Source organism: Chiloscyllium plagiosum, unplaced genomic scaffold (assembly GCF_037043375.1).
Source record: "Chiloscyllium plagiosum isolate Xiang-an unplaced genomic scaffold, Cpla_swu_hap1 HiC_scaffold_7, whole genome shotgun sequence".
NCBI lineage: Eukaryota > Metazoa > Chordata > Chondrichthyes > Orectolobiformes > Hemiscylliidae > Chiloscyllium > Chiloscyllium plagiosum.
The window spans coordinates 102,085,514-102,113,018 of NW_028270145.1; the positions used below are offsets into that span (position 1 = coordinate 102,085,514).

General features: G+C 42.1%; 1 protein-coding gene across 3 annotated transcripts in view; it reads left to right on the forward strand.

Moving 5' to 3' along the window:
* The window catches only part of LOC122551780 (contactin-associated protein-like 5), a 1,290,980-nt gene that overhangs the window by 86,835 nt on the left and 1,176,640 nt on the right, over positions 1-27,505 (forward strand). For 2 of the 3 annotated variants that reach the window (XM_043694243.2, XM_087989330.1), the window contains exon 2: positions 26,633-26,743. In XM_043694243.2, the coding sequence (XP_043550178.2) occupies positions 26,633-26,743 (111 nt within the window). Of the gene's footprint in view, positions 1-26,632; positions 26,744-27,505 lie in introns of those variants that run through there. The other variant, XM_043694244.2, reaches the window with a different exon arrangement.

Below are 27,505 nucleotides of genomic sequence, written 5' to 3' on the forward strand. Positions count from 1 at the left end.
CTCCGACACTCCAAGGAAAACAGCCCCAGCTTGTTCAGCCTCTCCCTGTAGCTCAAATCCTCCAAAACTGGCAATATCCTTGTAAATCTTTTCTGAACCCTTTCAAGTTTCACAACCTCTTTCCAATAGGAAGGAGACCAGAACTGCACGCAATATTCCAACAGTGGCCTAGTCAGTGTCTTGTACAGCCTCAACATGACCTCCCAACTCCTGCACTCAATACTCTGACCAATAAAGGAAAGCATTCCAAATGACTTCTTCACTATCCTATCTACCTGTGACTCCACTTTCAAGGAGCTATGAACCTGCACTCTAAGGTCTCTTTGTTCAGCAACACTCCCGAGGACCTTACCATTAAGTGTATAAGTCCTGCTAAGATTTGCTTTCCCAAACTGCAGCACCTCACATTTATCTGAATTAAACTCCAATTGCCATTTCTCAGCCCATTGGCCCATCTGACCAAGATCCCATTGCAATCTGAGATAACCTTCTTTGCTGTCCACTCCACCTCCAATTTTGGTGTCATGTGTAAAATTACTAACTATAACTCTAATGCTCACATCCTTCTGTCAATCAAATTAACCTCCCCCCTAGAGGAACAGGTCCACTTGAGCCAAGCTTCCTATTGTTTTGTACACTTGTCAATTAAATCACCCCTCGACCTCCTCTGTTCTATGAAAACAATACTTGCCAATCCTTCCTCTGAGCTGCTATTTTCAATCTCTTGAGACCCTCGTAAATCTCCTCAGGACTTCTGTGGAGTGAGGTAACCAGAACAGTCTACAGATCTCCAGTCGTGGCCTAGCTGGTGTCTCATGTAGTTACAGGATTACAACCCTGTTGTTGTGTTCAGTATCTTGTCCAATGGACGTTAGCATCCCACACTCCATCTGTACGACCTTAAGTACCTGTCATGCCATTTTGGGGAGCTGTAACCATGCACTTCAAGGACTCTCACTTGTACACCACTCTGTACCCTCCCATTTATTCATTATTCCTTGCTCTGTTTGCCCAAAACCATAAATATTAATTTCCTCAGATTGAATTCCATTTGGCACTCTTCTTCCCAAAATTATTAGGATAAATAGACAGTGTTTTCCCTGGGGTGGGGGAGTCCAGAACTAGAGGGCACAGGTTTAGGGTGAGACGGGAAAGACAGAAGAGACCTCAGGGGCAACCTTTTCACGCAGAGGGTGGTACATGTATGGAATGAGCTGTCAGAGGAAGTGGTGGAGGCTAGTACCATTGCAACATTTAAAAGGCATTTGGATGGGTATATGAATAGGAAGGGTTTAGAAAGATACTGGCCAAGTGCTGGCAGGTGGGACTAGATTGGGTTGGGATATCTTGTCAGCATGGACGGGTTGGACCGAAGGGTCTGTTTCTGTGCTGTACATCTCTATGACTCTATCTCGCAGCTCACAGCTTCTTTTTATTCATTCATGAGATGAGGGCTTTGCTGGCTCGACTAGCATTTATTGGCTACCCCTAATTGCCTAGAAGGCAGTTAAGAGTCAAATACATTGCTTTGCTTTGGGTCTGCAGTCACATGTCGACCAGTTGTTGTTAAGTTGGCAGTTTTCTTCCCTAAGACGCACTGGTAAACCTGATGAGTTTCCCTAACAATAGATATCAGGCAAAATGTTTTTCCATATGCCAAGAAGCCCGAGCTTTGAATACACCACATGGAAGTCTAATAGAGGCAGATTCAATCAACACATTCGCATTAAAGAAAAAAAAAATCCAGCATTTAATTGAATTCAAATTCCACCATCTGCCATGGTGGGATTCAAACCTGTTAATTATCCCTGCTCTGGATTATACCTTTTCCATTGCCAACTTGAATTCTCTTGGCACACTTATCACTGTTCCATAAAACTTATCCGACAGACAGTCAATCCATTGTGGCCATCTCTTCTCCAAGAACCAGGTCGAGTAAATTCTCCTTCATTGTGAGACTGGAAATACAGCAATTGAGCCCTTGTCTAGTCCCTAACCTTAGCCAGTACAAATAGTGCCAGGCTTTTCCTGTATGAGCTACAGAGAACTGAAAGCTGAGAGTAATGTTGACCAGAATTCTAACCTGCTACTGATTGTTTTATATTATCTCACAGCCTCAAGATCTATCCTATTAAGCTTTGCACTGTATAGTACATGTTTTTAAAAAAAAAACCTCTCATCTTCCTTCACTTTATTTGTTGATAACCTAGCAGTCCAATGTTTGGGGACCTGGGTCAAATGTCACTCTGCCAGCTGATGACAAATTTTAGTTCAATGACAGAGGAAGTCTGGATTTGAAAGCCAGATTCAGTTTAATGGCACAATTGCTGCCATCAAGATGTATCATGTGTAAAGATGAAGCTGGCTCACAATCTTGCAGGGGAACAAATTAGGGCAGAATAAGAAAGGAAGCAGACAAATGGGAGTGCCACTACTTGGAACTTTCTGGAATGAAATTACCCAGACCTCCTTGTCATAAGGTCAAAAAACTGGAACTCATTTCCTGACAATGCTGTGGTATCAAGGCAGCCCCACAATGGTTCACAAAGGCATCTCATCACCATCACCACCATCATCATCTCGAGGGAAATTGTGGGATCTGCACTAAATAATGGCCCAACCAGCAAGGTCCACATCGCAGGAATGAATAAAAATGGACTGAGTGTGTAGATTTGTGTGCTGAAGTAGGAGGGATGGAGTGGAGAGAAATTGTCGGAAGAAAAAAGAATTGGGCCACCTTCTACTGCCTTGAATTAGGAGGAAGTCAAATGTTTTAAAATGTGTATCATCAGCATTCCCGTTGCATTAGCAGCAGCTAAATCACTGATGGCAATCTAAAAGTGGTTTTTCATTCGGTACTAAAGTGTCCACCTGCCTCTGAAATATGGAAATAGAGGTCTTCGCTGGGACACCGTTTGAATTTCTTCACTTAAGAACTAGAGAAGCATGTCTGTAAGTGATGGAGTCAAACCAATGCAGCCAAGATGTGTTGGAATCAAGTCATAGAGTAATAATGATGTATAGCATGGAAACAGGTCCAACTCGTCCATGCCGACCAGATATCCTAATCTAATCTATTCCCATTTGCCAGCACTTGGCCCATATCCCTCTAAATCCTTCCTTTTCATGTATCCATCCAGATGCCTATTAAATGCTGTAATTCTACCAGCCTCCATCACTTCCTCTGGCAGCTCATTCCATACATGCACCACCCTCTGTGTGAAAAAGTTGCCCCTTAGGTCCCTTTTAAATTTTTCCCCTCTCACCCAAAACCTATGGCATCCAGTTCTGGACTCCCCTACCTCAGGGAAAAGACTTTGTCTATTTACCATATCCATACTCCTTATGATTTTGTCAACCTTTATTAATTAACCCGTCAGCCTCTGACACTCCATGGAAAACAGCCCCAGTCTATTCAGCCTCTCAAATCCTCCAACCCTGGCAAAATTCTTGTAAGTCTTTTCTAAATCTTTCAAATTTCATAACATTCTTCCGATTGGAGGGAGACCAGAGTTGCACACAATATTCCAAAAGTGGCCAAACCAATGTCCTGTACAGGCGCAACATGACCTCCCAACTCCTATTTCAATGTTCAGTGTATTCTTCAGGATCCTGGCAAGTCAACTTGGGCTTCTCTCACCCTCTGACCCCTATCATCCATAAGCCTGACTCCCAGTTACCCTCCCGCTGCTAAACTTCAGTTGAAGACAGACACATTTCTGGTGGGCCTCCAAATCAGGCAGTCGGAATCAGACGTGGACCTTTTGAGTCACTGAGCTTATTAACATCAGGTTAACAAAGTCATAGTTACCTCTTCACCACAGCTACAGGTGGTCAGACAATGCATTCCACAATCCAGTGTCTCAAAAGGTGAAATTATTCATCAAAGCATGGATGAGGGGCAGAAATCCTGAACATAATCCATTCTGAGCCAATTATGATGACCTTTTATTTCAAACTGTAATTCCTTCAACTCCACTCAGGGTTAGTGAAGTAATCAAGAATAATTTCTGGTGACCCTCTATGAGAAAGATTTTTAGAGTTCTTTTATTCACATTTGATTACCCTTGTTCAGCAAGGGTACTCATTTCCTGTTGGAACTAACTGTGGTTTCTTGTGAATTTGGGACTGGCTCACAGCTCACTTAAATTCAGAATCTAGTGTCAAGGCTCACACTGATATTGTAAGGGAAAGGCAAACAAAATAAATCCCTTTTAAAATCCCAATTCATCCATGTTTATTCAGTATGAGAGAGAGAGGCTTTGTAATAATCAACCTGTAAAACAAAGCCGAGTTATTTGATCATCCTCTGACGTGGGATAAAAATCATACCCACTCGTGCAATATCTTGTGTGATGTCTGTTACAAGAGGGAGCTTGTCATCTAATAGCCAATCCTAGTCACACTTGTAGCATCCATTCTCTCCCTGTGGCAATTTATCTTGTCACTTTGTCTTACTGGTGTTACCGTGGTCAGTGATCCAGCAAGCTCAATTGGTTACACTCTTTGCTTTGGGTCAGGGCATTGTGAGTTCAAGCTTTGCTTCAGGAGTTGAGCACTTAATCTAGGCTGGCACTTCAATATTGTGCTAACATGCCTTGCTGTGCACTCCATTCTTTGGATGCGTTGTGTAGCCGGTTCCCATCTGTCCATTCAGATCATACAATCTCGAGAGCACAGGGAGAAGTCATTCAGTCAGCATGCCTGTCTTTGATAGAGCTGATCATGTAGTTCCAATCCACTGCTCTCTCCCCAGTAGCCTCTGCAGTTAGTTTTCCTGTTTAATTATGTATCTGATTCCCGACTGAAAATAAGAAATGCGTCTGCTTCTGCTGACCGTTCAGATGCTGCATTCCTTAATATAACTCACTAGAAATTAAAACTGATTCTTCTGACATACATCTTCAATCTGTGTCCTTGGTTTTTGGCCCTCAGTCCAGTGGAAACAAAATGGGTGGTGAGAGGCTATTAAAGCCACCCAATTTCAAACCCATCTATTAACATACGTATCAGGACCACATAGTGGCTCAGTGGTTAGCACTGCTGCTTTGATTCCAGTCTCTGGCGACTGTCTATGTGGAGTTCGCACATTCTCTCTGTGTCTGCGAGGGTTTCCTCTGGGTGCTCTGGTTTTGTCCTACAATCCAAAGATGTGCAGGTAAGATGGATTGGCCGTGCCAAGTTGCCCATAGTGTCCAGGGATGTGTAGGCTAGGTGGATTGTCTATGGGAAATGAAGCGTTACAGGGATAGACCGGGGGTGTGTTGAGGTGGGATGCTGCTAAGAGGGTTGGTGGAGACTCGATGGCTGAATGGCCTGCTTCCGCACTGTGGGGATTCTGTGATCAGTGTATCATCTGGCTTTTGTAACCTGAATGAATCCCTCCAAAAATGAGGGACAGCCTATCCTCTGAATGCAGAAGTGAACCACTAGAGACTTATGTGGTGTTGTTATCTCTATCTTTAAGCCATGAGGCCTGCATTCAAATCCCATCTACTGTGGAGGTATGTTGTAATGCATCTGATCAGGTTGATTTAAAAATACCAATCGGATTGGGCCTTTGGTGATGCAGTGGTATTGTCCCTACTTCTGGACCAGGAGGCCCAGGATCAAGTCCCATCTGTACCATAAGTCTGTAATAACATCTCTGAACAGGTTAATTAGAAAACATCTAAAAGTGAACAAAATAAGATATTGCTGGAAATCCTCAGCTGAATTAACATTTCAGGTGCAATGACCCTTCTTCAAAACCCAAGGGTCATTAGACCCAAAACATTAACTCTGCTTTCTCTTCACAGATGCTGTCAGACTTGATGAGTTTCTCCAGCAATTTCTGATTTTGTTTCTGATTTCCAGCATCCACAGTTCTTTGTTTTTTTCTAATTGAAAAGTGAACCACTGGTGTAGTTGTGGGTGGTCAACGCTTTGAAATGTCATCGGCATCTGATGCAAAGACTGGGCATATCTGAAACTCCCATTAGACGTCATATCAACGCTCATTGTTGTATTACACTGATGTTCATGCCGCTGACCACTGTACAATAAGAGATGTCTTCTGCTGGCACGTAGCTGTGATATAATGTTCTTTGGGTAGATTTGCTGCCATTAACTCTTTTTAATATTTATTCTGTGACATTTCATTGTATTCGGTGTTGACCTATTATTCTCTTGTAAGGGGACATCAGAAGAGGCACAAACCTGAGTAGGAAGATGTTTATTATATATTTGTAAGATAACTGATTATATTGTTAGTAAAGATAAGCTAATTACACTAAGTAGGAGACGTTGCCTCACAACAGATAATATTTGGTCTTTGCCACGTGGAATTCAATTATTAAATCTGGAATCAAAAGCTAGTCTCCGAAATAGTGACTGTGAAAGTACCATCAGTTGTTGTAAAAGCCCATAGTTTTCTGTTGCCTTTTTGGGAAAACATCCTGCTGTCCTTAACCAGACTGGCTTGCATATAACTCTAGATCGACAATAATGTAGCTGACTCTGAACTGTGTTTGGAAATGGCCGAGCAAGCCACTAACCTCATGGGCAGTTGGGGCAGGCAGCAAAGCATGGCCAGTCATTGATGCCCTCATCCTGTGAAAGATTAAAGGAAAGATGTTTGACATGTTCCAGTTATAGAACTTCATTGAGTGCAAAGGTTGATGCTGTGAACACAGATCAAAAGCAGCGTGTGACATATATTGGATTGACTTGAAGTGCATCCTATATAAATGTTCTTTTCCTTTTTACAGACATAATTAGCTGGAAAGGCCTCTCTGCTCTGACAAGCCTATCCCACGCAATCATATATCCCAAATGTACAGTGATCTGCTGAATGAGGTCATCGAGTCATTGCACACAAAGAGCTGGTCTCGTTCATCAGATTGGTGTTGCTTTCTCTGAAGCAATTCAGCCACTTTCAGTCCCTGCTCTTACCCCACAAGTTATTATTCCCTCAAGTTCCATCAGTGTTCTCTTTTTGAGATTGGGTTCCCTTCCATTAATGCTTGAAAATAACTGGTTCTAGTTCATTATCCCTCACTATGTAAAAAGCATACTTCCTAACATTCCCCTTGATCTCTCAAAAGCCATAAATGTGTGTTCCCATAACGCTTGTAGCATCCGTTAATGAGAACAGCTTTTCTTTATCAACTTTATCAAAATCTGCCATAAACTTGTAAATCTCTATCAAATTTCCCATCAATCTTTGTTCTAAAGAGGAAAGCAGTACCTAATTTTGTAGCCAGCATCCCTCATCCTTGGAATTATTCGAGTGACACATCATTGAAAAATCCATGTCCGTTAGAGATACTAAAAGCTTTTATTCTCTGACACCTCTTCAGAGAATCAAAGCTGGTCTAGAGAGCTGCTGGGATCTTAATTAATGTTGTATATTACCTACTTTTTATAAGACCCCCACCTCAGCCAGAAACTGGTCTAGCTCTCGTGTGAAGAGGTTTAGTAGATCATTGTTCACTGCATCTACTGGAAGGTCGTTCTGTCAGCTCCCTATTCTCTGGGGAAACAGATACATGAACAGGCAAGGAATGGAGGCTAATGGACCGTGTGCAGGCAGCTGGGTTTAGTTTAGAGTGGCAGAATGGTCAGCACGGATATGATGGGCTGAAGGGCCTGTTCCTGTGCTGCACTGTTCTATATTCTATGAAACATCCATCACCCAATATCTACGCTGGTTCTGGTCTTGTGTAAACTGCATGAAAAGGACAGCAGCTAAATAGAGAGAGCTCCAGAGTCAGCCTGGAGAGACATTCTTACAGAACAAAGAGAGGAACACAGTAGAGAAGGCATCCTCTCCACATGACAAACACAGCATGAAATCATTGACCGAGCCCAAACCATTTTCACAGAGGGATTTTGCCTGACACCTGGCTGCTGTAATTTTGCTTTTTAAAAATTTTACCTTGCTTTAACGTTTTATCCAACGAAAATTTCTATATTTTTCAACCATTCCCACCTCCTCCAGTTGCTCGGTTTTCTGAGGCTCAACAGAATCAGAGGTTGTTGGCTGTTCTTAACTTGCAGGGGACTCTCAGATGTTATAAGAAGGAAGCCAGAGAGGGTTCAGAAGAGATTTACCAGGATGTTGCTGGGTATGGAGGCTTGAATTGTAAAGAAAGATGCGACTTCTTTCATTAGGGTGTAGGATGTTGAGATGTGACCTTGTAAAGGTTTATAAAATAATGAGAGTTAGAGATAGAGTTAATGGTATTTGTATTTTTCTGAGGATTGGGAATTTCAAGACAAGGGAGCAGGTTTTTAAGGTGAAAGGAGGGAGATTTGAAAACGACATGAAGGATAAATTCTTCACACAAAGGGGTGATTTGCATGTGGAATGAACTTCCTGAGAAAGTGGTGCATGTGGATACAATTACAACATTTAAGAGACATTTGGATAAATACATAAATAAGAAAGTTTAGAGGGATAGGAGCCAGGAGCAGGCAGGTGGGACTAGTTTAATTTGGGATTATGTTCGGCATGGACTGGTTGGACTGAAGGGTCTGTTTCCGTGTGGTGTGACATTATGACCAGTTAGGAGGCCATCCCTTGGTAAGCTTACTAAGCAGAACATGCTGTGTGTAAGTGCATGCATGTAACTTATCTTTTACAGGTTTTTCATATTTCTTAAAATCTCTCTGCGAATCTTGTTATCAACCCTGCCGCGCCTCAATCTGTGCCTGACCCACTCATTACCACTATTCAAGTTGTACTGAAATTATGCCACTCTTAGTCCTGCCAATGTGGCCTTTGCAGGGGTCTGGCAATGTCAGATTTGCTCCGTTTGACTTTGCTTATGAATAAAATGACATACAGAGAGGAAAGAAAATAATCTTTCCATGCACTGGAGGAAAGAGCACTGTGGCAAGTAATTGCTATCCAGTATCAGGTATCGGAGGAATAATACTGAAAAAGATTTGAAGTTACACAGCATCTTTCATGACCAACAGATGATCCGAAGCACTTCAGAACAATGAAAGTACTTTTGAAGCATAGTCACTCTGGTAATAGGAAGAGTGACAGCCAATTTGGGCGCAGCAAGTTTCCACAAACAGCAAATGTGATTATGACCCGATGTTTCTTGTGATGTTAATTGAGCAACAAATATTGGCTAAGATACTGGGAGAAAATTAACCAGCAGAGTGGAGCTGGGTTACATTTTATTTCCAATGGAGAGGAAGTTAAGGCTTATGTGAAAAGTGATGCTTCCAATAGTGCACCCTCTTTCAGTATTACGTGAGACATCAGGGTTGAATGTTGCACTCATATTATGGAGTGGAAATCTCAGTGAATTCAGGAACAAGCATACCACTTTCCTGAGCTATGAGTGACAAGAAAGCAAATTAACATCACCCACTTGGAATAAATAATCTGTTTGTGAGTTTAAGTGGACGTATGCTCCAGAGTATTAAATGCCTCAGTGATTCCAGAATTATCTTCAGTCCAATTCTTTTGTGACACACATCAACAGGGAACAAGTTCAATGTGACATGATTGACATCTATTGCATTTCTACAGGAGTGTGTTTGCAGTAAAGAGATTTGCTATCAATTGCTTTTATTAGGAAGAATCTCATTATATGGCATGTGCTAATATGAGTGAACTATTAGTGAAATATTTCTATCGACTAAAAGTATTTAAAAATGGAACTGGCCAGTGTAAATAATCCTTCAAACAACAGGTTACCACATTGGTAATTGTAATCCTGATTGATCTTAAATGAGGAATTCCATTCTATTACTGGTGGGCAAATGAGTTTTACTTCAGCTTGAAATCACTTGTTTCTGTCTAAAATGTTACCTGCCCTTCCAGAGAGCATAGAACATAGAGCAATACAGCACAGAACAGGCCCTTTGGCCCACGATGTTGTAAATATTTCTGATATTTACTGGCATAAAAGGGTATTTTCATAGGCAAACTAATTTTTCAAGAAAGCTGGGTGTTCTTTTGAATAAAGAATGTAATCCACAGTTTATGTTGGTTGTTATGTCTGTGTATGGATATGGGGAGTTGTGTGATGTAAAAGACAGTTCAAATACACAAGACCAGGTTATAGTCCAACAGGTTTATTTGGAAGTACTAGCTTTTGGAGCACTGCTCCTTCATCAGATGGTTGAAAGAGCAGTGCTTCGAAAGCTAGTGCTTCCAAATAAACCGGTTGGACTATAACCTGGTGTTGTGCGATTTTTAACTTTGTACACCCCAGTCCAACACCGGCACATCCAAATCATGACCGTTCAAATATTTTGCCATATTACAATTGATTATATATTTTATTATTGATTAAATGTTTGGTCACTTTTTTCATGCAAATATGGTCGCTCCTGCTCATTTTTATTAACTTTGTGTAGTCAATATCCAGTGAGACCGTGTTTTAAAAAGAGCAGGATAAAAGTGAAAAGATCAGCACAGAACAAAACTTTGGCATTTTATCATGGGATTTGGGTGTTGCTTCCAAGTTGTATTTATTGCCTGTCCTGAATTTGCTTTGATAAGGTGTGGTGCCACCTTTGAACTGCTGCAGTTCACTTGATATAGATACAGACGGAATACAGCTGAGAAAGGTGGGGATATTTTAACTCTCTGATTCCTGAAGAAGGGCTTTTGCCCGAAACGTCGATTCTCCTGTTCCCTGGATGCTGCCTGACCTGCTGCGCTTTTCCAGCAACACATTTTAACTCTTGTGACAGCAAGGGAATTAGAACAGTCATGGTCTTGTGCCCATTTAGTTCAAAGATCTACTTGGAACTCTAAATCTTCTAATTCGCAGCTGAGATTGAATCACCTTATAGCTGCATGAGAGAGAAAAAAGGAGAACAGAGGGGATCAAGTGTGTTTTATCCAAAACACAAATTGCTGGAGAAACCCAACACATCTGGCAGCATCTGTGGAGAAAGATTAGAGTTAATGTTTTGGATTCCATGACCTGACAGAACTCGGACTTGATAGTTAACTCTGCCATCTCTCTATATGCTGCCAGACCTGCAGAGTTCAGAGTCATAGAGTCATAGAGATGTACAGCATTGAAACAGACCCTTCGGTCCAACCTGTCCACGCCGACCAGACATCCCAACCCAATCTAGTCCCAACTGCCAGCACCCGGCCCATATCCCTCCAAACCCTTCTTATTCATATACCCATCCAAATGCCTCTTAAATGTTGCAATTGTACCAGCCTCCACCACATCCTCTGGCAGCTCATTCCATACACGTACCAACCTCTGCATGAAAAGGTTGCCCCTTAGGTCTCTTTTATATCTTTCCCCTCTCACCCTAAACCTATGCCTTCTCATTCTTGACGCCCCCACCCCAGGGAAGAGACTTTGTCCATTTATCTTATCCATGTCCTTCATGATTTTATAAACCTCTATAAGGTCACCCCTCAGCCTCCGACACTCCAGGGAAAACAGCCCCAGCCTGTTCAGCCTCTCCCTGTAGTTCAGATCCTCCAACCCTGGCAACATCCTTGTAAATCTAAACTGAACCCTTTCAAGTTTCACAACATCTTTCCGATAGGAAGGAGACCAGAAATCCTTCAGCAATTTCTGTTTTTGTCTCAGACTTATTATATCTGCAGTTGTTTTTTGTTTAATCGTTTTATCAAGTTTTGTTTTAATGTCATGGGTTGGAGTTTTCGTTCTGCAGGATAGTGGAAACCCAGTCTGTTTTTGGATCAAGAAGTCACCGCTGCAGCAAAATCTATTGGAGCAAAAGGGGGACAGAAATGGTGACAGGTCAAATCAAATGTGAGATTGGTTTAGACTCCATAATTGTTATCACTGAGTTATTGGTTTTCGCGACATTAAAAAACTACAGCTTGTGCCCCAAGCCTTTTCACTCTCCAACAGGAAGCCAAAGGCAGGGGATCCTCTCGATTACAACATGTTGACCTGATCTATTATGGAGGCTGTGTGGGAGAGGAAGTATGTCTGCTTTTTGGAGGGTGCTAAGTGGACACCAACTCATCATGCATTAAGGGTACCTCTCTGGTCAGGGTTTCTTCCTGCTGCTGCCACCTCTCTCTCTCGCTGATCCTCCCCCAGTGAGCTGTCTCCCTCCAGTGTCTCATTGCCCTTTAGGTCCTTACTACTTTGCAGGGGCATGTAATGGAGAGTGTAGCCAAGTATGACAATGATTACAGCGTTTCCAGGAAGGTGCTGGAACGCAGCACAAGACCAGCAACTGCAAATGCACCTACAGCAGTCTGACTAAATAGCCAAGTGTCTCTAAGGGGGTAGGAACTAATGCAATAACTATCACTAGAGTGAAAGTATATGGAATACCAACAGGGAGTAATTAATAAGTCCCCTAGATGTGATGGGTTTCATCGGAGATCTTCATAAACACATTGAAAGCAAGAATTACAAGAATTCTTAGATTCTAGAAAAGTCACAGAGGATTGGAAAATTGCCAATGTAATGGCTTTAGTCTAAAAGGAAGGCAAGCAAAAAAAACAGGTACTGTAGGCTCGTAGGCTTAATATATATGACTCAGGAAATATTAGTCAATTATCAGGAGTGTAACAGCAGTGCATTTTAAAATACATCATAAAATCAAGCAGCATCAGCGCAGTTTCATGAAGAGGATTAGATTAGATTAGGTTAGATTAGATTACTTACAGTGTGGAAACAGACCCTTCGGCCCAACGAGTCCACACCGACCCGCCGAAGCCCAACCCACCCAGACCCATTCCCCTACATTTACCCCTTCACTTAACACTACGGGCAATTTAGCATATAGAATAGAATCCCTACAGTGTGGAAACAGGCCCTTCGGCCCAACAAGTCCACACTGATACTCCAAAGGGTAACCCACCCAGTCCCATTCCTCTACATTTAACCCCTGGCTAATGCACCCAACCTACACATACCTGAACATTGTGGGACAATTTAGCATGGCCAAATCACCTAACCTGCACATTTTTGGACTCTGAGAGGAAACTGGAGCACCCAGAGGAAGCCCCTGCAGACATGGGGTGAACGTGCAAACTCCACACAGACAGTTGCCCAAAGCTAGAATTGAACCAGAGTCCCTGGCGCTGAGGCACTGTGCTGCCCCTTTAAATTATGCAAGTTTTGCTAATATCTGACACATGCATTAGAATTATAAAACCATAGGATTAGAAATTAGGCCATTCAGCCCATTGAGTTTGCTCCGCCATTCAATCATAGCTGATGAGTTTCTCAACCCCATTCTACTGCTTTCTCCCTGTCACCCTTTATCCCTTTGACAATAAAGAGCCTATCTATCTCAGTCTTAAATAAACTCAATGCCCTGGCCTCCACAACCTTGTATGGCAATGAATTCTGTAAAGTCACCACTGTCTGGCTGAAGTAGTTTCTCCTTATCTCCGTCCTAAAATGTCTTCTCGTTACTCTAAGGCTGTGCCCTCAGTTTGTATTTGAGGGAGTAACAACCTGGATGGATAAAGGGGAGTCACTGGATGTAATAGATTTGTCTTTCCTAAAGATACGGCTTAGATTTAAGGCTATTCAGGAGATAAGAGCCCATGGTGTTGTAGGTAAAAAATGGTTTGGATAGAGGATAGATTAAATAATTGAAGGTTAGGATAAGGATAGAAATCTGTAAATAGTGAAGTGCGATAGGGATTAGAACAGGTGCCACAATTATTTACAAAAGATATTTTAATGGCTTGAATGTGGAAAGTATATGTGCTTTCACCAAATGGGCAAGTAATGAGGGATTATAAAGTATGCACAGAGGGATGTAGATTGGTTAAGTGAGCAGACCAAAACTTTTCAGATGAAATATATTGTGGGGAAATTGAGATTATGCGCCAGTGGGTCCTAGCACGTGAGTTACAGAAAGCTATCATGTGAGTTCAGCACGTAATAGCAAAGGGCAGGCTTTTATTTCAAAAGAAATTCATTTGAAAAATATGCAAGCTTTGCTAAAACAACACAAGGCACTGGTCAGATCACAGCTGAAATACTGTGAATAGCTTTGACCCCCTTTACTTGAAGAAAGGTACACTGACAGTGGCAGAGAAGGTTACTTCTAGATCTGGAGGGACTTTCTTCAGAGGAAAGGTTAAGTAGTTTGTGCTTCCACTTATTGGAGTTGAGAAGAATGAGAGGAGACGTTAATGAAACATGTCAGATTCTTCGGGGGCCTGACAGGGCAGATGTAGCGAGGTTAATTTTCCTAGTGAGAGAGGTGAGGACCAGAGAGCATAATCTCTGAGTAAAAGGTCACCCATTTAGGACTGCGATGAGGATGAACTTTGACTCTCTAAAGGTAGTGAATCAGGTTTCTTTACTGCAGAGGGCTGTAGAGGCTAGCACGTTAAGTATGTTCAAGGCTAAGTTGATCAGTAAGAGTATAAAGGGGAAGGCAAGTGCAGTTGAGAACTATCAGGTCAGCCATGAACCCATTGGATGATGGAGCAGATTTGATGGGGTGAGTGGCCTACCTGTGTGCATACATAGTTTGCTCAGAAAGTAGTATTCATTCTATCACCTCTCTGTCCAGTAGAGGGGTTTATAGTCTTATCATCAAGGGATGCCTCAAGTCCTGTAGGATATGTCTATGCACTTTGAGGGTTCAAGTGAAGATCTGACCAAGCCAGGATTGTCAGCGAATAAAGAAGTGAAGGCAGCTACTCAGAAGCTGACCACACTCACGTTAAAAGCTGTCATTCTGCTCATGATTCTAGGAAAGAATCTATCCACTCATTCTAAGTATCCTTGTAGATAGATACTGGATGATGGCTTTAATCCAATGCTGCCTTGCAACTTGGGGAATGTTGTAATAGAGGTGAAACCTGAGGTCCTCAGTCTCCGTGAGGCAGTATTCATTGTCAAATGAAAGTGATGACCAACTCGGTCAAATAAGGCATCATTCACTATCTGGATGCAATGGTGCATTTTTTTTCACTCATGGGATAAGGGTGCCACTGGCTAGGCCGGCATTTATTGCCAATCTCAGTTGTCCAGAGGACAGTTAAGGGTCAGCCACATTGTGTGGATCTGGAGTCACATGTAGGCCAGGCCAAGTAAGGATGGTAGTTTCCTTCCCTAAAGGGCATTAGTGAACCAGATGGGTTTTTCTTGAGAGTTGGTTCCATGGTCATCATTAGAACCTGAATTCCAGACTTTTTATTGAATTCAAATTCCACTATCCACTATGGTGGGATTTGTACCCTGGTCCCCAGTACGTGATCTGGGTCTCTTGATTAATAGTACGACAATAATACTGCTGGGTCATCACCTCTCCTGGTGGTGTAGCTGGTTTTGAGATGATCCACTGCTAATTCTTGGATGAAGCCAGAAGCAAACAGTTCAAGGCCACAGTGATAACCAGAGAATGGTGAGCAATACTGCAAGCAGTGAAGCCTTTAGTGACACAGACCAACTCTGTGCATATATACTGCATGTGGTCTTCCGCAAGATACGTGGAGAGTTGCCAACACCTCACTGGAGCATTATTTCTGCACTAATCATGAGATTTGTAGAGAAATAAAAGGAATAAACATTTGGAGTTTTAGGTTAGCATGGAAGTGTAAGAAGTATTTTTCTTCACTATTGTGTCTCAACTACAGTGCATACCAGGAATACACATGACAGTGCTTATTTAGATGTTCACAAGCTACAGATAAAATTCCACTATATGAGACCAATTACTGGCCAGATGTAAAGTGAGAGACATAGCAAATTTGACAGAATTGGGTCTGAAAAGGAAAAGCAGAAAGACTACCACAGGGATCATTCAAGTGGAGCGTAGTAGTTGTACAATAATGGGGAGAACAGATCTGTGCCCATATTTCAATCACTAATGACCTGTGTGCACGAATATCAAATAGAATGCCAAAATTTCCAGATAATTCAAAATTGTATGGGAGAGCTAATAGAGTTGAAGAGGTAATTATATTCAAAAAGACTTTATAAAGCTTGGAGGGATGATTGGCAAATGACCTTCAACTTGAATGAATGTAATGAGTTGCATATTGAATTGAGTATTAATGATAACTATAAAAAGGCAGGGATATGGATAAACTACTGGGGAAAAAAAGTAAATTGCACAGAAGGATTGATTGGATGTTGGAAGATCATTTGACTGTCCCATTAACACTGTTACTTTGGGACAGTGTAGTAACAATTCGAGCAATCTGCTGATTTATTTGGGATAGCATATAGTTTACTTGGCTTTACAAATAATGAAGAAACATAAAAGCATGTAAATTATGCGAAACCCTTATAGGTTAGGCTTATGCAAGAATATTGTATCCAACGCTGAATGACACATTTCAGAAGTGACATGAAAGCTGGGAGCGGTGTTCCCCGAGAGCAGAGACATTTAAGAAGGGACTTAATTGAGATTTTGAAAATTAGGGTTTTGACAGAGTAAGTAGAGAGCAAGTATTTGCCCAGGTATGAATGTCAGTAAGCAGAGGGTTCAGCATTTAAAATTAATCAGAGAGAAATTTGAGCTTTGTTTTTGTGAAGCAGCTTGGTAATGTTTAAAAGGGAATTGGAATAATAATTGAAATTTAAATAACAGCTTTTAGAGCATAAACGTGAAACATATTTACAAGGTTCCTACCAGAGGGAATATAATCCCATGTCACTGTACTTTACAAATCAAACACAGCCATGCTACAATTTGATCGCTTGGGACTTTAAAGCTGAAACTCCTAAGGTGCAGGAAACTCCTATTATTGGGCACTGTGGTGAGCAAACAACTTTGATCCCTGTGTATGTTCTTTCTTATGACTTTGCACATTGCTTTTATGACACTCCAACAGCTCTGGCTGTTTCTTTTGGTGTTAGCTAGCCTACAAATAACCAGAGGACAATAGACAATAGACAATAGACAATAGGTGCAGGAGTAGGCCATTCAGCCCTTCGAGCCTGCACCGCCATTCAATATAATCATGGCTGATCATTCCTAATCAGTATCCTGTTCCTGCCTTATCTCCATAGCCCTTGATTATGGAGAAAGTGAGGACTGCAGATGCTGGAGATCAGAGCTGAAAATGTGTTGCTGGAAAAGCGCAGCAGGTCAGGCAGCATCCAAGGCGCAAGAGAATCAACATTTCGGGCATGAGCCCTTCTTCAGGAATGAGCTTCCTCATTCCTGAAGAAGGGCTCATGCCCGAAACGTCGATTGTCCTGCTCCTTGGATGCTGCCTGACCTGCTGCGCTTTTCCAGCAACACATTTTCAGCTACAAATAACCAGATTTGACTTCTGTTGTAACTTAAGGGATTTGAAATTATGATTCCTGCTTGGATGAGATACTGTAACCAATTATACAATGTACTCATAAGCATCAGTGAAAAGGAATAAAGACAGATGGAAGCCTATACACAAGGAATCCATCAATGCTTAAAGATGAAGAAACCACAGGTGAAATGTCTTGTGTGTGGATCAGTAACAAAAGGGACTACCTCTGAAACATAACTTAAAACAAATGGCCCCTCAAGACTTTTCTCCCATTTAATGAGGCCAAGCTAACCCAGCGTAGGCATTCATCAGAAATAGCAACAGTAGGCTATTTGCTTATTGAATTCTGGAACATCAATGTGACTTAAAACAAGTTCTGGAATTTACATATTAATGAACTGAAACTTTCAACCCATTCTAAAAGATGAAAGACTTAACAACAATCTAGGCTTTTTCAATATATCATTTCAATTACATGACCGTGTAATGTTTTGCTGTAAATTCTGTGTCTTATGATTCTCTTCCAGAGCTAGCTGATGAAGGAGTGGCACTCCGAAAGCTAGTCCTTCCAAATAAACCTGTTGGACTATAACCTGGTCTTGTGATTTTTAACATCATTAGACTCATAATTTCAAATTGTTATTTAAATTCAAAGTCCAAGATCTGCCAAGTTTGAACCCAGGTCCCAAGAACATTATCATGGGTTTCTTGATTAACAGCCTGTGATCACATCACTAGGCCAACTGCTCCCCTTTCAGTCCTGTAATCCCAGGAATCAGTTTTTGGTAAATCTTTCTTGCATTCCCTCCATATCTAGAGCGTCATTCCTTTGAAAAGGAGACCGAAGCTACACACAATACTCTACGTGTGGTATCACAAAACCCTGTGCAATTGCAGCAAGACATACCTAACTCTTGTCTGTGAATCTTCTTGCCATGTGAGCCAACATGCCATTTGTTTCCTTCACTGCCTGCAGCATCTACTGATACTTCATCTACCTCTTAGCATTTTCCCCTGTTGTCGTCATATTCAAGAAGGAATTTGAGTTATCTGGAAAGGAAGGATGTGCAGGGGGAGAGTTAGGGGAATGCTATACAGTGAATTGCTTATTTGGAGTAGCAACATAGACATCTCAAGCTGAATGGCCTCAGTTCTGTACCAGTTCTAAGATTCTGTGAGCTACGGTTTATCTTTCCCTGCCCATCGATTCCCTTAGTGGTCACAAACCTATCGATCTTGTTCTTGAATGTATTAATACCTGAACGTCCACTTGTAGCTGTCTGAGGTCGAGAATAGTGAAGAGAAGTGTTCGTCCTAAATGGCAAAGCCTTCCTCATGAGACTTTGATGCAATTCTGGCTGTTCCAGTTCAGGTTAAACAACCTCTCAATATTAACCTTGTCGAAACCCTCCCAGATTCATATCGGTTTCAATAAGATAACTCTTTATTCTAAATTATAAAGAATTATTGGCTCATTTTGTTCAATTTCTTCCCAAAGATTATAACCCTCTTATGCCACAAATCTATCTTTGTGACACTCCCTTTGAGGCAAGTTTATTCTCTCATAGGTGCGTATTTCCAAGTTTAGTTTCGGCAAACTCTCACATAATTATAACAATACTATCACATTGTAACCAGTTGGCAACATAGGCCAATATGCCACTTGCATTTTTGATTGCTTGTTGAACCTACATGTTAACTCTATGTAATTCATGTACAACAGCACCAAATTTTCTCCACAAGTTAACTTTATAGTATGGAGCCATCCTTCGTTCTTCACACAGATCAACACCCTGCATGCTACTTGAGATGTAGTCTCATCTCAAAACCTTGACCTGCCTTTCCTTGCTTCAAATAGTGAAAGTCCACCACGTACTTTAAACTTTCTGTTGAATACCAGAAGTGTATTTACTGAAAAAAACCTCTAAAATAATCAGTTACTATTAAGAAGTGGTGCACGAGGTCAGATGAATATATTCCGTCTTAGAACATAGAACATAGAACAATACAGCACAGAACAGGCCCTTCGGCCCACGATGTTGTGCCGAACATTTGTTCTAGCTTAAGCATCTATCCATGTAACTATCCAATTGCCGCTAAAAGGTCACCAAAGATTCTGACTCTACCACTCCCACAGGCAGCGCATTCCATGCCCCCACCACTCTCTGGGTAAAGAACCCATCCCTGACATCTCCCCTGTACCTTCCACCCTTCACCTTAAATTTATGTCCCCTTGTAACACTCTGTTGCACCCGGGGAAAAAGATTCTGACTGTTTACTCTATCTATTCCTCTGATCATCTTAAACCTCTATCAAGTCACCCCTCATCCTTCGCCATTCCAATGAGAAAAGGCCAGCACTCTCAACCTATCCTCGTACAACCTATTCTCCATTCCAGGCAACATCCTGGTAAATCTTCTCTGCACCCTCTCCAAAGCTTCCACATCTTTCCTAAAGTGAGGCGACCAGAACTGCACACAGTACTCCAAATGTGGCCTAACCAAAGTCCTGTACAGTTACAACATCACTTCACGACTCTTGAATTCAATCCCTCTGCTAATGAACGCTAATACACCATAGGCCTTCTTACAAGCTCTATCCACCTGAGTGGCAACTTTCAAAGACCTATGAACATAGACCCCAAGATCCCTCTGTTCCTCCACCTCACTAAGAACCCTACCGTTAACCCTGTATTCCGCATTCTTATTTGTCTTTCCAAAATGGACAACCTCACACTTGGCAGGGTTGAACTCCATCTGCCACTCCTCAGCCCAGATCTGCATCATATCCAAGTCCCTTTGCAGCCGACAAGAGCCCTCCTGACTATCCACAACTCCACCAATCTTCGTATCATCTGCAAATTTACTGACCCACCCGTCGACTCCCTCATCCAAGTCATTAATAAAAATTATGAACAGCAGAGGACCCAGAACTGATCCCTGCGGAACTTGTTACTGGGCTCCAGGCTGAATATTTACCATTTACCACCACTCTCTGACTTCGACCGGTTAGCCAGTTTTCCATCCAATTGGCCAAATTTCCCTCTATCCCATGCCTCCTGACTATGTCTTGTACTATGCTTTTTGACCACAGATATTATATCAATCATAGCTCATTACTTCCATCTGATCTATTACTTTGTGTTGAAAAGTGTGGTGCTGGAAAAGCGCAGCAGGCCAGGGCAGCATCCGAGGAGCAGGAGAATCGACGTTTTGGGCATAAGCCCTTCTTCAGGACTCTTCTATCACTTTGTGTGTCTGCCTATGTTTGTCATCCTGCATCAGCCCATGAACGTTTAGTTTTATGTATTCAAGGTTTTATACAATTATGATGAATATACTTTCGGGCTTTTTCTTTAATTCAAGAGTGGCATCTGCTTTGCCTTGATTTCTACATGACACCTGAAATAACTCCAGTATTCTCTCACCAAGTCACCCTTTATTTATGTGCGCATAGTACTTGACACTAGTCTGGATTCTTCAGAGCCAGCTTCGAGTGAACGGACACTCCTGTTTATATCTGTCAGCCAAGACTCCCTGTTTAGGTTAAAAGCCTCAAACAGGGAACTCATACTCAATGAGATCCACATACCTGACCTTGTTATAGTCACTGCAACATCAAGCCTGTGTAGCTTGGTTACCACTGGTGCAGGTTGCCCAGGGGATGTTGTACAAATTTTCATATGCTGCCACTTACACTTGAACATCAAGGCAAGAGCAGTTTGGCCAGACAGTAGGCAGACTTCCAGTCTCTAAAATTTGAACTGAAAGAGAACAAGTGGACAGTTTCACTGAGATATGAGGACAGCAGCTACTGTGGTTATCTCTTCTGTCAGAAGTCACGCAACACCAGATTATGATCCAGCAGGTTTATTTGAAATCACAAGCTCTCAAAGTGCTGCTCCTTTGTCAAGTGACAAAAGCAGCAGCTTTTCAAACGCTTGTGATGTCAAATAAACCTGTTGGACTATAACCTGGTTTCATTGACTTCTGACTTTGTCCACCCGAGTTCAAAACCAGCACCTCCTCATCATTGCTACCTTTCTCGTGAGGCAGAATTTTTTTTTTAGATTACTTGCAGTGTGGAAACAGGCCCTTCAGCCCAACAAGTCCACACTGACCCGCTGAAGCGCAACCCACCCATACCCATTCCCCTACATTTACCCCTGCATCTAACACTACGGGCAATTTAGCGTGGCCCATTGACCTAACCTGCACATTTTTGGACTGTGGGAGGAAACCGGAGCACCCGGAGGAAACCCACACAGACACGGGGAGAATGTGCAAACTCCACACAGTCAGTCGCCTGAGGCGTGAATTGAACCCGTGTCTCTGGCGCTGTGAGGCAGAAGTGCTAACCACTGTGCCACCGTGCCGCCCACATGCAGAATGCAGGAGGGAGGATGATCTGAGGATGAAGAGGTGAGTCTAGTGGAAATGTAAGTAATTCAGATAATTCACGTTGGGGTGGTAGGGCAAAGAATCAACTGAGTGGACTTTCGGATGATATCTGTGGCTGCAAGAGCAGGTCAGAGGCCAGGAATCCACCAGCGAGTAACTCATCTCCTGATTCCACAAAGCCTGTTCTCCATCAATAAGTCACAAATCAGGAGTGTGATGAAACATTTCCTACAGTGAGTGCAGTTGCAACAACTCCAAGCTTGACACAATCCAGGACATACTTGATTGGCACCATATCCTCAAGAATCTACTCCTTGAACCACCTACGCTCAGTATCAGTGTGTATTGTCTGCAAGATGCACGACAGAAATTCACCAGTGCTCTTTGGACAGTACTTTCCAAACCCACAAACATTACCATCAAGAGGGTCAAGGGCAGTAGATACTTTGGGGCATCACCATCTGCAAATTCCCTTCCAAGCCTCTTGCTGTCCTGACTTGGAAATATTCTCACTGTTCCTGTGGGAGTAAGGTGGTGAGGAACATTTAGAGGAGAGATTAGGAGACCAATAACAGATGAGGTTAACATGGGTGGGGTGGTGGGGGCAGTGAAAGGATCTCAGGGAGGGTCCAAGAGACTTGTGATAGTGGTATGTTTGTTTTAGGGGAGTTGGCAAGAGACCTTTTGATAACTGGGGACAGGTATGAGAGTGAAACATTGAGAGCAGGGATGGGATTGTAGCTGTTTAATCCATTGAGTTTTTAAAGTCAAAGACATCTACTTTTCCACTCTCTTTGGTTTCAAAACTAGATGGTATTCTCTTGAATGCTGAATAAAAGTTGATCGACTTGAATGATTAAAGCATTTGATATGCAGTAGGTGGACAGAAACAATTTCTTCTGGCAAGGTCAGTTCCGGAACAAGGGGAGCAGTTTCCAAATTGGAATGAGGCTGTTCATAGATGAAAACACTTCACAAAAGGTGGAGCAGCAATCTATAGTGCTTGACCCCTATCAAGCTATTGAGGCTGTGGGTTCAGTTGAAAATGTCAAAACGTAGCCATATTCCTTTTGGTTTTCCATGTTTTAGATGACATGATGTATACCAGCCAGAGTTGTGTTCTTGTTGAGGGACATGACTTGACGTCTGTCAACTACGCGAACTGTTTGCACAGCCACAACTTCACAGACCTGCCAATGTAATCTGGGCTCTGAGCTTGCTCATGTTGAGTATGCGACATGCACATTATTGACTGAAGACATTACATTGATTCCATTGCTGCAAGTATAACTGCAGGTGAAGCAGGAACATTTGTACCAAAACATCATATGCTGTAATATTATGGATCTGTCTTCAGAATACAGGCCTCTGCTTTGGAGTTGAAAACAAAGTATAACACATAGGTTGATAGATATTTATTTGACTAGAGCATTCAAGTTGATTGCAACAAAAGCATCAGAGGCTGAGGGGTGACCTTATAGAGGTTTATAACATCATGAGGGGCATGGATAGGATAAATAGACAATGTTTTTTCCTTATCCACAATGTCTAATGAAAAGGCCGGGGGTCACCAGTGCTGTATGTTGCTGACATTTTAACAATATTTATTGATGATCGTAAAAGTAATAGTGAATGAAGTGAAAGTATCTCTGCAGTTAGAAAATGAATCCAAATTTGAAAATCCAAAAGTCGATCCACCAGAAATCAGATTGAATTAAATGGAATGTGCTAGAAGATTATCAAAGTGTCTTGCACATGCTATTTCAGATTTTAAGTTAATTTGAATAAATAGGCTACCAAAAACTAGCTGTGGTATTGATTTTATAATAGGGGATGTGTTAGCTATTAAACAACATCCTTACAGACTTAATCAGAGAAATAATCTCACTTGAGGGAAGTGATTAAGTTCATGATGGGCACTGACAGCTACTATTATCATGATCCCAAAACTGGATACATCACAAAGCGTTCTGTGTTGATTATCACAAAAATCAACATGGTAACAAAAGCAGACTGGAGCAACATGGTACTTCTGGAGTCTCCTGAGAGTCCCGGATGAGTTTTCTCCTCTGGCACTAGTCTATCTCTGAGAGTGAGAAAGAGGAACCACAGGTTCGTGTCCTGCCATTGGTACTGACCACCAAGTTTAAAATAGTAACAGGTCTGCATGCATATCTGGCAGCTAATGAGCATTTTGCAAGACCTGGCCATTCATCATACCTACCAACACATCCATGGAGAAAGTCAGATGTTCATAAGTCAGAGCCAGCACAATAGCAATGATGTTGGTGCACTTCTCCAAACTTCGATCCATTTTTCTGAGTGACTGTGATAAACTCTTAGCGAACTTTGAGAAGATTTGTAGCGCAGGTTGAGGTTTTGGATGTAGGTTTGCTCGCTGAGCAGGAAGTTTCATTTCCAGACATTTCATTATCCTACTAGGTAACATCTTCAGTGGGCCTCGGGCGAAGCAATGCTGAAAATTCCCGCTTTCTATTTATATGTTTCGGTTTCTTTGGGTTGGTGATGTCATTTCCTGTGGTGATGTTATTTCCTGTGGTGAAGTCACTTCCTGTTCCAAACTGATTGTCCATTTGAATGAATGGGGTGTCTCCTCACTGGACAGCTGCCAAGCCATATCGGTGATGTACTCACTATTACTTGCTCCCAACTCTAATTGTGCCGAAGTATGCACTGAGATGTCAGTACCTGAGCTGATGGAGGATGTAGGAGAGAGTGTGGCTGGTGCTTCCTCGGAGCGTCTGTGTCATTATTTTTCTGTGGCGGAGTAGAAGATGTCTTGAGGGCTGCTTTCTTTATGGCAGAGACTATGGTGGGTGGTCCTCATGCTTGCAAAAGATAAGAGGCTGAATGTGTTGCAAGTTGGGAGTGCAAGCTTGTGCATGGTAAGAACACATTCATAGTCATTGTGGTGGGAGAGAGGCACAGCACTTTATAATGATTCTTATTTGGTTGCCAAGATGTGATATCTCAACGTCACCACATTAGCAGTCATAGTCCTCTCTGCCTAATATAAAAATTCTCCACTTTTAAGGGGAGAGCAGAGAATTGTTAGGCACCCCACCACACTCCTCTTAGCCCCCTGTCCCCTATTGTCAGCTGTTTGTTCCTGAATGAGGCAAAGACCAGGTGAAATGCAAGAGGGTGACATGGTCATTGGGTGTGGCTGTTCGGGAGGCAAGCTGTACCGAGTGAGTGAGTGCGAAGAGCATAAGAGCAGGGTTGGTAGTCTGAGGGAGTGGGATGGGACAGAGTGATGGATGGTGCTGCATGCAATGATGAAAATGGTAGACCACAAAGCTTGCTGGGAGGGGGCTGCCGCAGCAGAGATGGTGAGAGTGAGAGGTATCAAGGAGAAGATGATGTTACAGAGCAGAGAATTGTGTTGGTCTTATTCCTGCATTGCTGTGCCTATGTTGATCTGTGGAGACTATGTTGATCTGTGACCCAACTTCAGACAAGGCTGCAGTGCTGTGGAAGATAAAAGCTGGATAGATTGGGAAGTTTTTCCCTTGAGTGTAGGAGGTTGATGGGTGACTTTATAACATCATGAGTGGCATAGATAAGGCAAATAGCAAATAGCAAAGGTCTTTCCCCTGGGATGAGGGAGTTCATCACGAGCAGGCATATTTTTAAGGTGAAAGGAGAAAGATTTAAAAGGAACACCTGCGACAACTCTTTCACACACAGGATAGTTCGTATGTGGAATGAATGCCAGAGGAAATGGTAGATGCAAGTAAAGTTGCAACATTTAAAAGACATCTGGATAAGTAAGCATATAGGAAAGGTTTAGAGGGATATGGGCCAAAAATAGACAAATGGGACTAGTTTAGTTTGGGAAACTTGGACAAATTGGACTGAAGGGTCTGTTTTTGTGTGGTGTGGCTCTGACCCCTGAGGTGACCCTGAAGAAAGAAGGTAGCCATCCAATCTACCACCTCCAGATCACTGTGAGCAATGCTGGGGTGCCAATCATTCTCTGAGTGCTACCTCCTGTGTGGTACTTCACTCCCTGGAACCATGAAGGGCTGTTCCCAGCTTGCAGTGTTTGAATCACTGAGCATTAAATAAGGATCCTGTGGCGTGCACGACTGAAGTTCCTGCCAGTGGTGGGGACTTCCACTGCAAGGTGGCAGAGAATGGCACACAGTGCAAACTTCACCATGTGAGCAGTGTAGAATTGGGTGAGGAAAACCACTAGAGTTCACTGAGTGATACCCTTCATTAACCCTCCCACCCCCCCCCCCCCCCCCCCCCCCCCCCCCCAAAGATGACACGTTTGCCAAATTTTGGAAAATTTCAGCCTTAAGAATTTTTTCGAACTGTATTCGATGTCTAGATAACTTGCTTAATTTAAATATCTTGTTTAGTAGACTTCTGTTGTTAAAAAAACTGTGCAGCCTCATGTGGTTATGTTTCTGTGAACTTAACGACATTAACTAAAACTTAAAGAAAATAATCTATCAAGCCACATTTTAGTCAGGGATTTGACTTGTCCAGTAGTGCCATCAGCTCGGTTTATACCAATAATTTTCCTTGTGGTGCACTAATTCTGACAAATTGCTGATCTTAACCATTCCGCTACGAACAGCTATTATAATCCAGAACTGGAATTCCATCCCAAAAACATTTGCCTCTCTTGCACTCTGTTCTCCTCATTTTAAGATTTCAGTAAAAAAGTTACTTTTATTACCTATTTCCAGTATCACATTCTGTGAACTGGAGGCATGTTTTGTTTGAAAACACACCAGTAAAATACCTTGGGACATTTTTTGATGTTAATGGTAATAGCTAACCAGGTTCATTCCCGCTGTGTTGTTTTAGATTTCTAACCATCTTCAGCAGTGTAACTTAAGGGGAAAAAACGAAAATTAGCCTTTCAGCATAGGACTGTCAAATGGGGACCTGGTAAGTTTTGAAAATGTGTGTGGTGTCCATCTGGAATTGATTGTGTGTCAATACAGTGTTGTACTGTCCCAATAATTTTAAGCATGTTCTTTCTTTCATCTCACAGATAATTGCGACAATCATCTTGTGTCTGACTTGCCTCAGTCAGCATTCTCTTCCTCCTCTGTGCTATCTAGCAGTCACAACCCTGGCTTTGCAAAGCTGAATAGAAGGGATGGTAAGACACGAGCTTTCCTTTTAATGACCAAGCTAATTATTCATTCTCAGCATGTTCGTGCATCACAAATGCAAATGAAAACACAGAAAAGTTGGTTTTGTTTTCGCAGGTGAATAGATAGCTATCCAAGAAGTGCATGGACTGGCGTACATCATGTTGCAGAATGCCCATGTGCTTATATTTACAATCCTGCTGTGTTGTCAAATGCTGTGGCAATGGTCTGTTCCCCAGGGTACAATAGTCCCTAGATTAACAATGATATATAACAAGATCAAGCTTTCTCAAACTGATAGTAGATGTGCAGTTCATCAAAAAGTTATGACAGTGAAATCTTTTATTGGTTATTTCAAACAAGTGACAAGCTTATAAGCCAATTTGAAGTGTTTCACTGCATGTGGTACATCCAACTACAGCATTTGTATGTGTTCCAGTTTGATGTATATTTTTATTGACAGAGCTCCCATGACATTGGGAAAGAGGATAGAGGGAAAGAGACTGAAGGAGATGTGGGTGGGGTGGGGACTGATGCAGAATTGCCGTTTAAAAATGTTGGCATCTGAAAATGATATTTCGCAAAGTGGCTAATTTCTGATAATATGTAAATGGAACACATCATAAAAATGGACCGTGTTTTGATTAATTCCATTTGCATTGTTCCTTCACACTGTGAATCCACAGTGAAGTAAATGTTTAATAGTTGACGGCGATGCGTTTATCAAACTGTGCTTCCAGATTTTCTGCTATTACTGGATATGGAAGACA